The 20211-nt window shown below is 33.4% G+C and overlaps 1 protein-coding gene across 1 annotated transcript in view; it reads left to right on the top strand.

Annotated features, from left to right (window-relative positions):
* Positions 1 to 20211, top strand: part of SELENOI (selenoprotein I) — a 51804-nt gene that overhangs the window by 13437 nt on the left and 18156 nt on the right. Inside the window, exons 2-7 of the mRNA XM_051976332.1 lie at positions 8541 to 8609; positions 10671 to 10779; positions 12599 to 12673; positions 14035 to 14297; positions 15080 to 15188; positions 19249 to 19297. Of these exons, the coding sequence (XP_051832292.1) occupies positions 8541 to 8609; positions 10671 to 10779; positions 12599 to 12673; positions 14035 to 14297; positions 15080 to 15188; positions 19249 to 19297 (674 nt within the window). The remainder of the gene's footprint in view (positions 1 to 8540; positions 8610 to 10670; positions 10780 to 12598; positions 12674 to 14034; positions 14298 to 15079; positions 15189 to 19248; positions 19298 to 20211) is intronic.

Below are 20211 nucleotides of genomic sequence, written 5' to 3'. Positions count from 1 at the left end.
ACACAGTTTACTTCAGCTTAAAATATAATGAACATAGCCAGTGGTTTCATGATACGATGAACAAAATAAAGCCTTGTTTGCTTCTTTCTTTTCAATTAGTTTGATAGTATACTTAGGAGGGAGTGACTCCTGGATATAGGCATCAATCAGTCTAGGCAAAGGATCTCTTGATTTGTGTTACAGATGATTTTCCTTTCTAAAGACTTGGTCTGTTTGAGAGTTCCCAGCCTGATCCTGCTAGGGCTATTGTGAAGATTTATAATATTTTGTATGCTTGAGTTCTATCAGCATTCATAAAGTACTAATTGTATGTACCAAATTATGTGGTAGACTGTGGTGATTCTGTTCTTCTTTTAAAATAAGTAGAATAGTTCTCTCTGGGGGAGGTTTTCTTGGAGGCAGCTTTAGTATCAGTTTGGATCAATAATTACCCCAAATGCAGCCAGGTGATAAAAGTTCAGATCTTTTATTATTTCCAATATAGCCCGGTTAGCTTAGCAGTCTATCTCTCTGCTTGGTTCCAAGAGCTCTTGCAGTTTTGTCCTTTGCTCCTGCCTCTGCTTTCTTCAGCCTTCAATCCAGCTCCAAGTTGAATCTGCCTTGCCTCCGAGAGAGGGCTTCTGGCTCTCCACCAGAGTGCTCCTCTCCAGTCCAGCTGAACTCTCTTTCTCCGCCAGCCAGCCAAGTGGAAAATATTCTGGAATAGATCTCTCTTCACTGGCCTTATATAAAACTCTTCTGAGAGAATGGGATTATGGGTTTTTTCCCATAGTGCTCTCTAGCCCTAAGAGCTTTAAGGGAGGTGTGAATTCACAAAGTTACAAAGTTTACTTTGTGAATCTGGCATACTTGTGAACTCCGATGAGTAAAGGTGTGAACACAAGCATTGTACTAATTAGCTCTACTTAGTACCTTGTTTCAGGTTCTGGCCCCAAACATCTTTTTGTAAGATCAGATCAATAATCTATCAACTCTAATGAATTAGCAGTTTGTAAAGATTCCAACAGTAGACAAAGGGGATAGAAAGACAGAAATTGAAAAAACCACTACACTCAAAGGAGGAGTAAAGGGAAGAAGAGGGAACAAACCTGTATTAAGTACCTGCTAGATGTGAGGCTGAGCACTTTACAAATATCTCATTTGATCCTCACAATAGCTTTGTGTAATAAGGGCTTTATTAGTCTAATTTTATACTTGAGGGCGCACAGACAGACAGAAGTGAGGTACTTGCCAGGGTCACATCACTAATAAATGAATGAGACAGGATTTGAATTCTGGTCTTCGGATTCCAGACCCAACACTCAATCTACTATGCCCCCAGCTGCCTTACAGCTCACTCAAGGAGCTTATGTTCTTTGAGGAAGGTACTATAGGTACAGATTGTTCCTAAAATCTTAGTGCAATTTTAGGCTTTAATGGCTTAAGATTTTGAGGAAACCCTATATATATTTCATATGGTATATATGACATATATTCAATAAATACACATACATGTATGTGTAATAGACATGTAATGTATATATACTTTTAGGCTTTGTATTAAAGAGTGAAAAAAGCCTTTATTAAGGGATTACCATATGCGAGACATTAAATGCATACTGTGTGAGAAGTGGCATAATATAGTGGATAGCCAATTTTCACCCAGGAAGACTTGTATTTAAGTTTTGATTTTGAATCATCTTGGCTGTGATACTGAGCAAGCTATTTAACTTTAGTGCTGGAGAAAACTCTTTTGATAGGGGGAGTTTCCTTACTGGGAATTTACTAATGAAATCAAGAGGTCTTTACCCTATCTCTATTAGCCAGGTAAATCAGCAAGTAAAAATGCTTAGAGTAGCAAGATGGGACATGATGTTTGAGAAATAACAAGAAGACTAGTGTCACTATATCACAGAGTAAGATGTTGAAAAGTATGAAGGGGACCAGTCTATAAATGACTTTGAAAGCCAAATAAAGAATTTTATACTTTTTCCTAGAAGAAAAAAGGATCCACTGAAACTGATGAAGGAAGGAGAGGGGAGGTGGGTGATATGGGCACCTGCACTTTAGGAAGGTCAGTTTGGCACCTGAGTGGAAAAATGAATTGGAGTGGAAAGAGACTCGAGGCAGCAAGACTAATCAACAGCTGTTATCGTAAGCCTCTATTGAGATGATGAGAACCTGCCTGCACCAAGATGGTTGCAGCATGAGAGGAGAGATAAGTGGGAGTATGCAAGTGGTATTATGAAGGTAACATCAATTACCAGTAATTAGATATGAGAAATGAAAAAAAGTAAAGAGTGGAAGATGATTTCTAGATTGTGACTGAGTCTGGATGACTTGGGATACTGGTAATATTGGTAATGTCTGATAATGAGGAAGTTAGGAGAGAAAGAACATTTGGGGGGGGCCTCCAAAATTAGATGTGGAGTGGGAGAATGGCTAGCAAAGGAGATAGAGAAGTCAAAAGACAGTTATGAGGAGAACCAGGAGTAAGTAAGCAGAAGTAAGAATGGGGGAAATTCAAGGAAAAAAGAGTAATTGATAGAATAAAAGACTGAAAGAGAAGTAGAGGAGAATGAGGATTGAGAAATGGTCATTGAATTTGGTGATTAAGAGATCTTTTAGTAATTTTGAAGAGAGCAATGGGGAGCCATTATTTTCTTAGTGTCAGTAATACTGGACAAAATCTAACTTTGAGAGGTTCCCCATGCCTGTTATAAGCTGATGACAGTTTGAGAAGTGAGGTGGTGGTACTATTTATATTATTGATATATTATTGATGAAAAGCTCTCCAGCTTTTAGATGACCCATTTTTATTGGTGGAAAATAATTGTGACCTTAAGCAAGCCAATTAACAGCTCAATTCCTTAGGCAAACTCACTAAGTTTTAAGTTGTAATAGTTATAAATGTTCTTGGATAAAGGAAACTTCTCCTCTTGGAATTCTTTACATCAAAGAAAAAACAAGTTTAGATCAAATAACAATATAATAATGAATATACATACTGCTGCTATAATTTTGAGAACCCAAGATTAACTCAACTTCATGATGAATCATCAGAATGCATTTATTACTTATAATTATTCATCTTTCCCTAATCTATAAAACATTTAAGTTTTCAATGACAAAATGGCTATAGTTGGAAGTGTTCACATATTTATATAGTGTGTGAACAATATCACACACATATATGAAGATTTACAATTCAGTTCACTTTATTCTTTATTATTTCCTTCACTTCTAAGGCTTTCTGCTTGCCAACCCTTCTTCTTGTATCTTATATGTCATCTTTGCCCCCTTTTTAAAGAGATTGTCTCCATTTTTTGTAGAGATTGTTATTTCTATTCACTCTTTGGTCTTCACCTTCTCTCTATATAATGGTTATTTTCCTGCTGCCTCCTACATCTTTTTCCTTTAAAAACAAAAAAACTCACTAGATCCCACTCTGCCCTCTTACTACTGTCTTATACCATTTTTGCCTTTCTTTCTCAGATAAACACCTTAAACAAGCTGTCTTTACTTGATTCCCCTTCACACACACCCCTCCCCCCTTTTTTCCCCTTCTTTCCTTTCTGGTCATCTCTATTCCTTTCTCTTCTTCCTTTTCCTTAGTTCTCTGTACTGGCTTCTGACCATTCAATTGAAACTGCTCTTTCCAAAATTACTAGCAATCTTTAATTGCCAGATCTAATTTTCTTAATCTTTTCTTGGTCTTCATCCTTCTTGATTTGCAATATTTGACCCTTATCATTATCTTTTGGATACTCTCTACTTCGGTTTCTGTGACTCTGAGGAATGAAGGAATTGATTATGCCAGGACACTTCCTTAAAAGTGGAGGTTGAAGGAAGATATGACCAATCAGAGGAAGAGGTCACAGGGACCAGATGTACTTTCCAGGATAAGAAGACTTTTGGGAATTGGTGATGGAAGCATCCTTCAGGGTGAGAAGATTTAAAAAATGAATCATCATTATTATTGGCAGGATATCACTTCATTCAGCCTTCTAACTCCCATACTGAATAAATGCCAATACCTTCCTATTATTTCTAGTATCTCTATCCCCCTATCTTTTTATTTCCTTAAATGCCAAACAAAAGAGTCAATGTGTATTCTTTCTCCTCCCCCTTCCTCTAAGTTGTCCCCTATTCTCTTCTTTCCACAGCATTCTTATATATTATTCCTTCTATGCCTGTCATACTGGCCTACTTCCTTCTTTGTATGCCATTGCACTTGCTATCCCCACAGCTGGAATGCTCTCCCTTCTCATCTCTATTTCTTAGAATTATGGCTTTTAAAAACTTAGTACAAAGGCTACTGGACTTTACCACAATGCTTCAACTACGGTCTCTCTCTCTCTCCAGCTTTTAAGCCCTATTGTTTCATTGCTTTGTTTCTCCAAACATTTGTTGTTTTTTGTTTGTTTTTAAATAATAGCTTTTTATTTTAAAAATACATTCAAAAATAGTTTTCAACATTCACCCTTGCAAAACCTTGTGTTTTTTTCTTTCCCTCCTTCTTATTCTGTCCCTTAAGTAGTCTAATAGATGTCAAACATTCATTTTGAGGAAGGACCAAACCAGCCATATTTTACTCTCCAGACTTTGCTACCATATTTTAGCTGCTCGCTCTCTGCTTCTGTGGCTCCTTTCTCCCATCATTGAGTTTCTTCTGGAGCCTCTATTTTGGGGGAGGCCCCAGACTGGCCATCCTTCGTTCCTTTGCCAACTGTGTTTTTGACTCTATGAACTTTACCACCATGCTGCCATCTTAGTATCTCTTCCCACCTTCAGCTTCCTCTTTTTTTTTTTTGCTGAGGAAATTGGGATTAAGTGACTTGCCCAGCCTAGGAAGTGTTAAAAATTCAGGTCCTCCTGACTTCAAGGCTGGTGCTCTATTCACTGCGCCACCTAGCTGCCCTTCAGCTTCCTCTTATATTTTGTCTTCACCCATTACAGGGGTTCTCAAACTACTACCCGCAGGCCAGATGCAGCAGCTGAGGACGTTTACCCCCCTCACCCAGGGCTATGAAGTTTTTTTATTTAAAGGCCCACAAAACAAAGTTTTTGTTTTTACTATAGTCTGGCCCTCTAACAGTCTGAGGGACAGTGAACTGGCCCCCTACTTAAAAAGTTAGAGGACACCTGCATTAGGATGTAAACTTTTGGAAGGTAGATTGGTTTTTTCTTTCTTTGTAATTCTATCCCTGTTGATTAGCATAGTAGTCGGTACATCGTAAGGCTCATCCATTTAAACCTCTTGAATCATCTACTAAGGAACAACTAACAGGATGAAATAGTTTTATATACAAAGTTTCCTGTACAGAAAATGGATAATATGTGAAGACATGAATTTCGATTATATACTGATTGCTTTTTGAAAAAGAATGTAATAAATTAAAGTTGTTACTTTCAAAACTGTCCCGCTTGACTATGTTTCCTTTTGGCCTTCTTTTTGTTCTTTTATGTGCATTTAAAAAATATGTCAATGACCCTAGTTTCTGGGTTTTTTTTTTTTACTCCTTACCCTGATCCGAGCTCCTCTTTCTGGAGCCCCTTTTTCCCGTGGAACCCCTGTCAGGAAATGGATTACTTCTTCCTCATTCCTTTTGAGTTGCTATTGATTATTGTATCGATTGAAGTTCTTAAGTTTTTCTTTATAGTATTACTGTAAAGTGGAACTTCCTTCTTGCACTTGTTGCAGAGTTGTTAACTCTGCATCTGTTCATACAAATCTGCCCAGATTGCTCTGAAGTAGTTCTTTTCTACAGTTCTTACAGCACTTTATGGAAATTTAACTAATGCATAAGGATTTCTGAAAAAAATCTGCATTCCAAAACACCCCCCATCTTTATTAACTTTACTATGTTTTCTCTTTCATTTCCTATTCCCCACCCCCTGTCTCTTATGGATCATCTGTCTTTTTCATTTCATAGCTATGTTTAGCTTCCATGTGTCTGCCTGCTGTAAGTTTTTTTTTTTGGTTCTGGCCAGCCCTGTGATTGATTCTGGCCCCTCTATGTTCCTCCTTCTGCTCTTTGTCTCTGACCCGTATGTGTACTTGAACTGTATTCCAGCCCCCACCATGGATGTGGACCCCTTTTGTGCTTCTCTCTTTCTCCCTTTCTGTTACGTAATTTGAATTACATAAAATTCACTATATGTAGAGGTCTGCGGAGTGGTTCACTTATCTAAAGCAAAAAATGATGCGATTTGCATGTTCTCAATCCCTAGTGGTCAAGAGTTTAGTGGCAGTAAGAAAGCTGTTAATATCCCCTTTAGATCGCCTGCAGGTTTAAAAGTGAAAGAATTCACTTATTCCCGAATTATTAGTTGCAAAATGAAAGTTTATTATTGGATAGAAAACAGTTTGCCAAGAGATTGACTTCTATAGTGGCAAAGATCTATTAATGAAATGGGGTTTTGGGCAGGCAGAAGAGTCCTAGCAAACTCTGCAAAGAACTTAGTTGAGGGAAGTTGTTATATATCTTGTGGGGGCTGGGACAGCTGGTTCTGATCAGACCCGGATTCCTCAATTGAATGAGAATTTAGAATTTCTATGGGAGTTGATTTGCCCTTGAATAGTATTGCTTTTCTTATCCTGGGAGGATGGGCTCTGTCTGGACTCCTTAGAGCCTTTTCTGAGATCAGAAAAGCGGACATAATCTTAAAGGGAACAACAGTTCCCCTCCCCCTTCAGAAATGTCTGTGCAGAATTCCATTTCCTTCATAAGCCATAATTTGCCCAGCCATTCTCTAATTGATGATCCCCTCCTTAATTTCTAGTTCTTTATTACAATAAAAATTACTCCCATATTTTTATTCAAATGGGTCTTTAGCTCTATGGTCTCTTTGGGAATGTAGGCCTAATGCTTTTGACTCTATGAACTTTACCACCATGCTGCCATCTTAGTATCTCTTCCCACCTTCAGCTTTTTGGGCCAAAGGAAAGATATAGATTAGTAACTTTGGGGGCATATTTCCAAATTGCTTTCCATATTTACTAATTCACAATTCTGCCATAAGCTTGCCAATTTATCTATCTTCTGACAGTCTGTCCAGCAATTGCTGTTTTCCTTTTTTTTTTGTTATTTTTGTCAATCTGATAGATGTGAGGTAGCACCTAGGAGTTGTTTTAATTTTTTACTTGTATGATTGTTAGTGATATTGAGCCTTTTTTTCCCCCTAATAGCAATTGATAGCGTTATATCTTCTTGAAAACTTTCTATACATATGTTTTGATTGTTGGATATATATTGTATATATATTGATCATCTCTTATCTGTTGGAAGGGCTGTTATTTTTATATATTGAATCAGTTCCTTGAATGTTTTATATATCAGACCATCATCAGAGAAAGTTATTGCAAAAGTTTTGCTCTTAGTTTGTTGCTTCCCTTCTAATTTTGATTTTTTATACATATGTATGTGTGTGTGTGTGTATATAGTGCAAAAACTTAAGGACAACACATTTTAAGTGTACGTGTTCTGTTTTACTAGATAATTGAGTTATGTATAAAGAATTAACATGCATTCTTACCTCAAACTTTCAGCTTAAAATTGGTGAGAAAATAAATAACATAATAACCATTTTTAACATTATATATGCAAATAAGTAAGAGAGTAAAGTAAAAGGAAATCTGTTTCAGTGATTGTGCAGGAAGTTTAGCATATTGGTATTTGTTACATTAATGGAAATAGTTTTTGCCTCTTTCTTTTGTAACCCCTCCTTCCCAATCTCCCTCCCAATTGTGGCCCAGTTTGAAATGGAGGGTTGCAAACTAAGGTTTGTGATTAAGGTCTGGGCTGCCATGGGAGATGATATAGAAATAAGAAGTATTGGCATCAGAGATGATCTGGTAAACAGAATAATATTGACCTATTGTGCCAAAGTTCCATTTTGATGTCCTGACCTAGTTTCTCCAATTGTCCTATTTAGTTATTCTGCCTCAGGTTATAACCTTTCCCTCTTAATGTTTGACAAGATAAAGGTTTATCCATTTTAGATGTCATTAGAATATCAGTAACCTCCATCCATTGTGTCATCCCTAGGGGTCTCCCCCACCATTAAATTATCCCCACCTAGGTATCTCCCCCACTATGTCATTGTTCTTATTATTTTATAAAAAAGCTTGCTGTCCCGATACTCGGGGCTGGACTCTTTGAGATGATAGTCTTGTCTATCCTGGGACCAAACATGGATCCATTGGTCCCAGTTATATCTCTTCATTTGATAAACTATTGAATCGGGCTCTAATCTTTGTCTTGCTCAGTTTCTTATCCTAGTTGGACATTTTCCCTATTTAATAACTTCAGTACTCTCCTCTGTTAGTCTTTTTCAAGTAGAGAAAAGAATAATAAATTGTTTTAAATAAACATAAAGCCATTCTCTTCTTATTTTACTTTTTTTATTTAAAAAATGCTTTTTTTTGGAGGTGATATTAGAGTTATTTTATAGATATTATATATTATAGATATTTAACCCAGAATTCAGAATAGGCGAGAGGGATATAACCTTCTAAGATTTTTAATTATTTTTCTTAATTATTTTTCTCTTAACAGTACAGAGCTGTGGATACCAATCCGCTCTCTTTGTATGTTATGCACCCATTTTGGAATACTATAGTAAAGGTAAGACTATCTTACAACTTTAATCTGTGTTGTAACGTTTACTAGATTATTTTTATTTCAGCTAAAGAGATGATTTTGAAAATTTAAAAATTTGATTACTTGCAACATCATAGAAAATATTTATATTGCTATATCTTATTGCTTTTATTTTGGCTTTTAAATTAATAGAACTTTAACATTTAGTCTCTCTGTCTTTTTTTTTTTTTTTTTGCCATTTATTTTTTTATTCAAATCATTGATTGAAAAAGGTCAAAAAGATCACCAAAATGTATGAAATAACTTTTTTCCCAAATTGATATGAATATTGTCTGAAGGTTATTCAAATGTTTCTGAACATACTTAGTATCTGTCTTTGTTGAGGTCACATTTCTAGTCTCTCATTTTTTAAAGTGAAAATTGAGAGCCATAAGTCTTGGAAGCAGATTGCAAAGCTCTGAGTTTATTGGCAGCAATGTGGACGTTGGAATGAGTTGATCTACACATCCTGATTTATTTTACCAAATTCTCTCCTATTTGAGCAGCTGGGTGGTATAATAGATAGAGTACCCGGCCTTGCGTTAGGAAAACCTGAGTTCAAATCCAGTTTTAGACAGTTATTAGCTATGTGACCCTGGGCAAGTTACTTAATTCTATCTCATTTTCCTCATCTATAAAATTACCTGGAGAATGAAGTTGTAAACCATTTCAATAGCTTTTCAAAGAAAACCCAAATTGAGGTAATGCTGAATTCCATGATTATAAAAAATGTCTTTATTATAAATCTCTCATTACCAGCTTTTAAAGAATTACTATAATGCTAGAAAAAGACTGGATCATTTCATTGGTGACAGTGACTACAAAAATGCCAAAGGGGGCTTGGGTATTAGATTTTTTTCCTTCTTTTCTAAAGGGGGATGATGAAGATCATTTAAAGGCTTCTGACAACTCACCTGCATATTCATTCTTAAATATTAAAAAAGTTATCAGCGATAAAATTTAGATAATCAATAAATTGAATTCTCATTCTTAAGGACTAACTTAATTTGCCAAGCTAATTTGAAATAGTGAGGAGGAAGAAGTATAACTATTGATTCTTGGAGTATGAATGAAAGTACAACCAATGATGGGAAAAATGAGGATTGAGGACACTGAATCACTCTATTTTTCATTTATTTTTCAAATCATTTCACTTATTTCAGTTTCCTTCTTATAAATAATATTGATATTTCTTCTTTTACAGTTTCTTCTCCCCACCTTTTCATTCTTTAGCTATCTCAGCACTCTGAGGACTCAGATATTCACATATTATATATATATATATCCCCATAGCCACTATACCCCAGTTTTAGAAAGAAGATACTGATCTGGGTTTAGACCCACAAACAAGTAGTCTTGTCCAATCTTATGCCTGAATTATATTTATAGTGAGTTCTTTGCCTATTCCTTTCAGATTTTCTCTGCATCACTTCTTTGAAGATAAATACTCCATTTCTAATGCACAGGAATTTACTTTTTATATATAACCTACAATTCTTTGAGTTGTACTATGTTACATAATTTTCTTGGGATTGTACATGTAGGGTTATGTTTCCATTTTTTTAAATAGAAATTTCATATACAATTAAGAAAGAAACTATACTTTTCATAATTGTGGGACATATTTTTGTGCTTTATTTTAGAACTTGTAAATGTTTCTTCCATTGAGAGGAGAAATATTTTATTTCTTTAAGTTTTCGTTAAAACAATGGTCATATTTACCAAAGTATCTTGAATTCAATAGAAAATTTTACATAAATGTGGAATGAGGATAATTTTTACTTTCCTTTTTAACCATATGTTTTGGAGTCAGTCACTTCTGATTTACTCAGTGAATAAAAGCATATTGAGAGGAATGATAGGAAGGGAAGATTGAAATGACAATATTATTAATAATTAAGTTCTAATTGTATTAAAGCATAGAAATTTCACATAAATTGAAGTAAACTTCTAAATTATCTTTTACGTTAATGTTAATTATAATCTTAAATTAACATATATTGCATAAATTTTTATGTTGACGTAATTTTTTTTTAATTAAAATAGATTTTTCCTACATGGCTGGCTCCGAATTTGATAACTCTATCAGGCTTTCTGTTACTTGTATTCAATTTCTTACTTATGGCCTACTTTGATCCTGACTTTTTTGCATCAGGTAAGACTGAGAGTCTAAATTTAAATAACTTTGTCTTTTAAAAAAAGAAAATAGTAAGAGTTCCCATTAAAAATCTTTCATACTCTCCAAATCTCCACAATTATGCTTATTTTCTGGTTTTATTTAAGTGTAGCTTTTTATTTTTAATTATAAATTATGTATAAAAATTTAATGCAGATAGTATATGTCATTATAAGAGAATTATTCTGTAATGATATTCATTAGGATGAAGATTTGGTCACAAACTATCTTTAAAAAGTTTACTTGAATAGCAGAGATTCAGACAACTAAGAGCATTTAAAATTCTTGATTAATGTTTGCAGTTTTGTCAAGAATCACTTTTATAATATGTGTAGAGTGATAATTTATATCAGGTTATATCTCAAGGTGGTACTATACTTCAAGTATAGTACTTAGATACTAAAGGATATTATTTGAACACATTATTGAATAATCAGAAAAAATTAAAATCTGTTTAATATAGTTTTAGTTTTGAATGTATCTTATTCTTATTTTTTCAAAATTGGTGATCCATGACAATCTCTCTAGGAATCAGAATATTTTGGTAACTAGAATTGATTAGTTCTAAACCATACCTTATGTTTAAGATTGGATTTACTTTTATAGTTCATAAACTCTCAGAGCTAACCATTTGAGATTGTTTAGGGCCATGATGGAATGGTTGCTGGACTAGGTTTCAGAACCTAGCTTCTTATTCTGTAACTTTGGGCAAATCACTCGATTTACTCGCACATTATGAGAACATTTTACACATTTCTAAATTGGAAAAAATAATTGTAGCTCTGGCTTACTCAGAATAGTTGTGAAGATGAAATGTGAAGATATATGTGCTTTGAAGACTTTAAACGTCTATACAAATGTAAGGTGGTTTCATCAAGTACTTTATGCTATTAAAAATTTTTTTTAAATTAGTACTTTTGGGATCTATATTATAGTTGTTTTAGGAAATTTCCATGGCTTCCTTCCCAGGAACTTTAAACTTTCTTGTACCAGTTACAAAAAAAAAAACAAAAAACAGGGAATAGTGACTTGATTGTAGCAGTCTTCTTTATTGCCAAGAGTAGGCAGATATGCCTCATTTTCTGTTCTCGCAAAGTGCTTTACTTGAATAGATGGGGAAATTGAGAATTAAGTGATTTAATTTACCTTCTACAAGTCAAGAAGCTAGTGAGAGATGTGGAAATAGAAGTAAGTTCAGTGCTCTTTCCATTCTACTTTTAAAAAAAAAAAAAGCCAAAACATTTCCATTTGCTTAATGTGGGAAGTTCCACTTATATTCAAAATAAAAGTATTTTTGATTTGTTATATTAATAAATTATTGTGATTGGAAAGAGCATGGTCAGTAAACATTTGTCATTTTCACATAAGCAGTAAAAAGCCTCATTCCCAAATAGAGTAAATTTAGATTAACTTTAGAAAATCTTTGTTAGTTTTCTTTTTTTTTTCTTCCCAAGATAAGCAGTTTTTAGGGCAAAATCAAAGTACTGGTTTTGTATAATAGCTGTGGTATGACAGTGAGTAGAGAACTGACTTCAGGGTTAGGAAGACGTGGGTTCAAGTTCTTTTGTTGATACATACTGCCTGGGCAAGTTACTTAACTTCTCAGTATCTCAGGAGAGTTTAATTGCAAATATTTTAGTATTTACTTAATTTGGATCATTCTGTCATTACAATAGATAGATATTCATTATAATGTTCTTGACATTATTTATATTCACTAATAAAAACAATTTTTATTGAAAATGTTTTCTGTGATAAGAACTATTACGTTTTAAAGAATGTATTTTTTGCTTTTCAGCACCAGGTCACAAACATGTACCTGGATGGGTGTGGATTGTAGTGGGCATCCTTAATTTCGTTGCTTACACTCTAGGTAAGATTGATTGTGGGTCTCTGTAGACTAATTGGGATCAGGAAAATTATTCTTTTTCATTAAGGGAAGCCACATTTTTTCCTTCATTGAATTAATTCTTCTATCTTTTTAATTACACTTAATTTATCTTTTCCTGTGCATAGGCTCTAGTATTTTAATGTTAATAGTAAATAGGGCCCAGGATCTTACCCAAATAGCTCCTTATCAACCAGAATTTAGATGATTGGCATATAAGGAAGAAAAACTGTGGCTCTGATTCCCAGCAGTAATGACATTTGTTTAATGCTTATTTAGTGAACAATGACTTAGGGAATCATGATACTTTTTGAGATGTCTGTCTACCTGTTAATAGCCATTGGAGCAAGAAAGTATAGAAAACGTTTTTATTACCTGCTTCATTAATTCTGCATTTATAGTTTGTATCTATAGATTGCTAAATCAGTAAATAGGGGGAAATGATTGTCAAGGAAGATTTGCCATAAGAGAATAAACTGCCTTTTTTAATATTGTAAGAACATCCATTTACAGATTCAAAGTGTGAAGGTAACAATTGCTGTATAGTCTTTCAAAATTTTTCTGCTATTTGGGCTGGTAATTTGACAAGCTAATGGGAACTCATTTTTCTCTTTTCATTAAAGCTTAAGTAGTAGTCATTTATTAGATGCCTTTTGTGTGTCATCTAATGAGAATATAAACACAAAAATAAAATAGTCCCCATACCCAAGAAACTTGTAGCTTGGGTATGCATATACAAAATATGCTCATGGTGATTTTAAAAGGAAAGGCCTCACATAGAGAAGATGGTCCTTGGGCAAAACCTTGAAAGAAACTAGGGATTTTGAGACGAGGTAATAAGAGAATGCATTCTAGGCAGGGGAGATAACTTGTGTAAAGCCATTGTGGGCAAATATGCTGTGTATGAAAGCATACTTAAAGTAACACTTAAAGACTAGTGATAGTATGAACTTGAAGCAATAAAATTGGAAGCCTTAAGACAAATTCTTCTTTTTCACATATGTATGGAGATCTAAATAATACATTCTACAATTTAGTTCATAATGTACCTTATTCTCTTGTGAAAATTATAGGTTAAGCTGGTAGTATCAGGTACTGAGCAATATTTTTAATGGAAGATTAAAATCTTCATTCTTAAGAATTTAAGATTCTTCTTAAGAATCTTTCTTCAGATTTAGTTGTTAATATGTTTAATTTTAGATTATGTTTTTTAATCAAGGTAACAGATTTCATATTTAATTAATAAATGTTTTGGTTCTAAACATCAGTGGTTAGATTTTTTTAATGACTTGTAATGAAAGACTTCTATCTGCTCATGAAAATTTTTATTTCGATTTTTTTTCCAGATGGTGTTGATGGAAAGCAAGCTCGTAGAACCAACTCCAGCACCCCTTTAGGAGAATTATTTGATCATGGATTAGATAGTTGGTCATGTGTTTACTTTGTAGTGACTGTATATTCCATCTTTGGACGGGGAACAACGGGCGTCAGTGTTATTGTTTTATATACTCTCTTATGGGTAGTCTTGTTTTCTTTTATCCTGTCCCACTGGGAAAAGTATAATACAGGAATTCTCTTCTTGCCTTGGGGATATGACATTAGTCAGGTGGTAAGTTGATGTTTTGCCTTAGTTTCTTTAAGTTACTGCTGAACATTTTTAAAAAATAATATTCTCTTTCCATATTATATGTAAAGACAATTCTTAACATTAATTTTTAAAGAATTTTGAGTTCCAGGTTTTCTTTTTCCCCCTTTCCCCCACCTCCCTTTTTCCCTGACCAGTAAAAAATTTGACATAGTTATATATATTTAGTCATGCATAACATATGCTGCTCAACATCGGTAAATCCTTGTCATTCCATGTATTATATGAATGTTGTATTTAGAGTTGTTTTTACCTATTCTGTTAAAAAAAAATCTATATTGCCTTTTATACTCTATTGCTGACTCCTTCATTGAACAGAAAGCTTTTTTCTTCTTCTTACCATAAGCTTGCTTTGAATTCACTTTGCCTTTTGAGTTTCAGCTTCTTGATCTTTCATTCTATCTGTCCCCACCTAAAACTCCAATCAGGAAGTTAGGAGTATATTTGGGGGGAGGGGGCGGGGAAGAATTGATTGGAAATGGAAATCTTAAAATGTAGTCATTTATGTTTTGTAGATAGCTGTCAGTTGTAGAGATGTAGAAATTAAAGACTTTATCCATGCTGAATTTAAGAATAGTTTTCATTTTAAAAAGAAAAAAAAAACCTTAGAACATTTTAAGATTTTTAGTGCAGCCTTTATTTAAAAAAAAAAAAAATTTAAATTAGATTTATACTATAGAAAACTGACTTGCAAACTTTCCAGCTGTTAATTTCACCCTATGTTTCTATGTGCCTTTCTTTTTCAGACTATTTCTGTTGTCTACATAGTGACTGCGATTGTGGGAGTTGAGGCCTGGTATGAACCTTTCCTGTTTAATTTCTTATATAGAGACCTATTCACTGCAATGATTATTGGTAAGAAGCTCCATGTTAAAGCCTATCTTAACCATCACCTCTTTGTCAAAAGCCAAATGTTTTTTATTGTACATCCTCCAAATTCCCATATTATTACAATTGCTGTTATTAAAGATAAAAGTTAGGAAAATGTCTTAGAAAAATGTATCATACACATTTGGACAGAGTTTTCATAGAATCTTAACCTTATTATTTAAAGCAACCCCTGCCACCAACATAAAAACAACAGAATCTTTGTATTTAAAGTACAAAAACAGATTAAAAGTCCTTGACTAAGGCTAGATTAGTTTGAAAGTAGTTAATCTATCTTTTTTTAATCCCAATTTTTATTGCTGAAGAGGATTTAGGTGGGAGCTGCATTTATTCTAGTATTGAATTTTAAGGCTATATTTATTTTTATTACTAACTCTAAAGATGTTTTAGATATTTTTATTGTATATCTCCTCCAAAATTCAGCTGCCTTGTTTTTTTCTTCTTAAGTACCTCATTATAGTTTTTCCTTCTTTTTTCTTCTCTGCCCTCCTGAATCTTGAGTACCTCTTGTGCTATTTAAAACTGCATTTTGAACTTAAGAGGCAGAAGGACAAGTCTTTTGAGTATTTTCTTGGTTCTCTGCCAAAATAACCAAAATACATTCAAAGAAAACTATTTTGTAATCTAGGTCTGGCTATTCTGAAAATATATGACTATTTTCATAATTTACTCTTTGACAAAACATTTTTTGGATGCTTATGATGACTGGATAATCTTATCTGGGTTCCTACTGTTTGCTATTCAATGAACTAAATAATTTTCAGTTAAGCAGCATATCTTATTGGAGAAATGTATTAAATTTTTATGGTAATAATATCATATCTGTTAGTCCGTGAGCAACATTTCAGAATATTAGTTGCATTTGGTACCATCCAAGGAAAAACGATGACGTTACTTTTAATTTTAAGCCCTCACTCTTAACTAGCATATCTCTCAATAACTAGTAATTTGTGTACCACATGATTTATGGTCCAGATCCTCTTCTTCAATGGCATAATAATGGAAAGAAATGGCTGGAGGGTTAGTAGAGAATAATAAGATGTTGGTTAGGATGAGTAGAGCGAATTCTAGGTCTTATTTCCTCACAGTAAAGACTGTTGTCAGTATAGTGCTGTTCATCAACCTTTTGCCTCTCTTTTGTCTTCTTGCCACCTACTCCTATACACCTCTCCTTCTCTTGAGAGCAGTTTAGAATATTAATTTGTGCTGTAGGACATATCTGCTGATTTTATAATTAGATGTGTTGAATAGTGGGTAAGTGCCTATATGTGAATAGAAAGGTTATTTTGTATGAATAAGAAATTTCACTTATTTTAGTCATGCCTATAAATTTTCAAAATATTTTGGAAATACCAGCCTTTTGACAAATAGTAACTGAATGAATCAAGTCAAATAAACATTATTGTAAAAATATAAATTACTGGATTGAGTCATGTAAAAAACTTTATAATTATCCTAGGGGGCAGCTAGAAGAAGATTAAGAACCCTGAAATCTGGAGGACCTGAGTTCATATCTGACCTCAGACTATGGGGAAGTCACTTAACCCCAGTTGCCTCACCAAAAAAAGAAAAGAAAAGAAAAGAAATGATTATCCTAAAAATGTGTATATATAAGATCACATTAAATTTGTCCATTTTTGTATATTTTGGGGTGGTATAGCAATGGTAAAAGTTGGTTATGATATTTTTAGTCATACTGCATTTATAAATAAAGCAAAGATTTCTACCTTCCATTGCAAATCATGTGTTCCCAATTTTAGTTAAAGAAATATAACTACAGTGGATTCAGATAATAATATAATTGATTTGATGCCATGTGGTTTTTTTTCTCCCATAAAATTTCCATTAGTTGAGTTACATACATTCTTTTAACTGGCCATGAAGAACAATTAACATTATTTATTTGTGGCCTTTTAAAAACACATTTATGGTATTTTGTTACACTTCTAGTATGTTATGCACTATATCATAATTCACTATGTCATTATCTCTTTTTGCATGCTTCTGGATTACATGAGAATTTTGACATATTTCTTAGACCCTTGAAGGAATCCCCATGGAAAATGCAATAGTACTTTAATGTCTGTTTGGTTCTGGTGTCCTAAGGGCCATAATCTGAGAATATACCTAGCAGTGTTTTTTGAGAAAGATTTTAGTATATTCTCTCTTCAGTTTATTTCCGACCTTCTTTCTGTTTCTCTTTAAAACCTATACACATATTTTTAAACCATCTGTTGAATGGTTTTATATTGCTTATTTTTATTTTAATTAAATTCTCTTTAATTTTAAAAGCAGATTAATAGAATTACGTATTTTTATTTTCAAAACTAATTTAGATTGCTTTCTACTTATGGTTTTTAATGGTGGTTTTCTGAGTTAGTGACCTTCAAGAGAAAAAAAAAAGTCATTTGCCATATAATTGAAACTTTTATTGATAGTAATTCATATTACTATCCCAGCACTTTTGAGAGAACATAAAATATGCTGATATAGATGATGATTTTTTATCAACATGATTTTTAGAAAGTGATTAGCATTTATTAACATGAGTTTTTTAATATCTGACTTCTAAGATTAAAAAGTTTGAAAAAGGAGCATAGCCTAGTGAAAAGAATTTGAGATTTGAAATCACAGAACTGAGTTTGCTTTGCTTCTTTGAAGCTCTGTCATCATGCGTAGGTCACTCAGTTGCCTTGGAACTCAGTTTTCCCATTGTAAAATGAGGAGAACTAGGTGACTTCTAAAGAAAGTCCTTTTCAGCTCTAAATTTATGAGTGTGATCTTGTGATGTTTGGTTTTTGGATTCTTTTTGTCTTGGTATTTTGCTTATTAAGATTTTTTGGTTCCTTATGCCAGCATTAAAAATGCAGTCACCTATTTACATTCTGTATCAAACAATAGTAGTAAGTTTCTTTTATAACATTGTTAATGTTTTCTTTTTGTTATATATCATGTGAAGAAAGTAAAGGGAAATAGCTTGAGAAGCAGATAATAACTTCATGTTCTCAATCCAAAAATAATTTTTAAGCACTTATTGAATTAAGTGCTCTGTAAAAATAGATATGACATAATCCTAAACTTTAAGCCTACAAAAGTCTCTATCTCTGGTCATTCCTTGCCTTCCCAGCTCTTTGTTCATTCATAGTACTTTTGCCACTAGTTTGTGGTAGAGATGGTGAAAAGAAGAGCTTAGGTAGTAGGGAAGAATTGTTCAAAGGCAGGCACACTGACAAGCAGTGGTTGTTGGTGGTAGAGCTGTGGTTTGATGGGCAATATACCTTACCACACTACCACCTTCCCACTTGAATGTTGCTTCTTGCCAGCTTACGTTTTATATTATAAACAAGGCTGGGAATATTTGAGGAGGTTTTAGAGACGAGTATAGACTCCCTTTATAAAGTTTGACAGTGAAGGAAGGAGAGAAATTATAATAGAGCTAGAAGGGGAATTGGGGAAAGGGGAAATTTTTTCAAGGGAGGTGATACCCAGACACTGTGTAGGTAGAAGAATCTTATTTAGAACATCTTTTTCTTTTTTCTCATTTTAAAATTGTTTTTCAGAATTGTTTTCATTATCATGTCATATATAGGACTCTGAGGTTTTGAAAATTATGGCTAGAGTGTACTATGTTTTCGCATAGATCCTTCCAAGATGCAACAGAGGACTGTGTGAAGGGTGCAGAAATTAGCCTAGTTAAAATTAGAGGTTAGTCCCTGAATAATGAATTTATTTTGGTCATAGTAACATACAACAATTTACTAAGACCCAGAGATAGTTACATCCTTTGACATTGGAAGAAGTACTTATATATGTGAAAATCAGAGCTTCTTGAAGTAAGTAAATTGTAAGCAGGAATCATCTTCTATTTAAGTTTGTACCTCTCTCAGTGCCTGTCTTAAGTGCTTTCTACATAAAAGTAATATAAAAAGATTTGTTTATTTGAAGTTATTGACGTAAAATTTGTTCAGTTGCTGCCATTGTCAGACTTGAATGAAAATTTATAACTTAAAATATCTTTCCCTTTTAGGGTGTGCAGCATGTGTGACTCTGCCAATGAGTTTATATAACTTTTTCAAGTAAGTTCTTTTAAAAATATATATATAAATTGAGGGGAAAGGAATTTTAAGGTTATTGGCATAGATTTACTTAAATAAATTCATATTTGTTTTCCTCGTCTTTGGAGAAGAAGCTTGATATAATGAATAGAAAGCTGACCTTGGAATCAGGAAAACCTAAGTTGGAATTCTGATTCTGATATTTACTTGCTGTATGACTCAGAGGAAGTCACTTAACCTCTCAGAGGCCCAGGCAACTCTCTTCGTCTAGAATTGTAAAAGATATAAAGTGTAAGAGAAGGTGCTAATCTGCAGTGGTAAAATAAATTTCTTCCTAAGAATACAATTTAATCATAGATATGTTTCCCTTCCCCAATTTTTTTTCTTCATGAGACTTAAGACCATTTTGAAAAACTCATGAGAACTATATTTTGATTGAACCCTAAAAAAGAATTCTGAGAAAAAAGAAAGAGGACATGATTTCTCTTTATAACTTTTTATAAATCTTGTCCTAGTGCTTTTTAAGAGACTTATGACAGGGCTGGCAATTATTTTATCGAATTATTCAATTGGAATGAACAGTAGAGGTCATTTAGTTCAATTTTAACACTTACAAGATGGAGCGTGGCACTGAAGCCTGGAGGAGTTATGTGATGTTTCTGGAGTCAATATTGAACTGTAATCTCTTTTTGCTTTTTATCCAAAATTGTCTTTTATTTGTCGATATCCTCATTATTAAGTCTTTGGTCAAACTAAAACTTTAAAGAATCATCTGTAATATTGCTTTGATCACTTTTTATTTTTCTTGGAATCTGGACACACCTGGAATTTGTGGTAATATTTAATAATGCAGATTTTGGAAGTAATCTTATTGCCATGAAGGACATTAAGAAATGTCCACAGATTTCTTCATATCAGATGTCAACGTGTTACCT

This window comes from Antechinus flavipes, chromosome 2 (genome assembly GCF_016432865.1).
Source record: "Antechinus flavipes isolate AdamAnt ecotype Samford, QLD, Australia chromosome 2, AdamAnt_v2, whole genome shotgun sequence".
In the NCBI taxonomy this organism is placed as follows: domain Eukaryota; kingdom Metazoa; phylum Chordata; class Mammalia; order Dasyuromorphia; family Dasyuridae; genus Antechinus; species Antechinus flavipes.
This window is presented reverse-complemented; position numbering and strand designations above follow the sequence as displayed.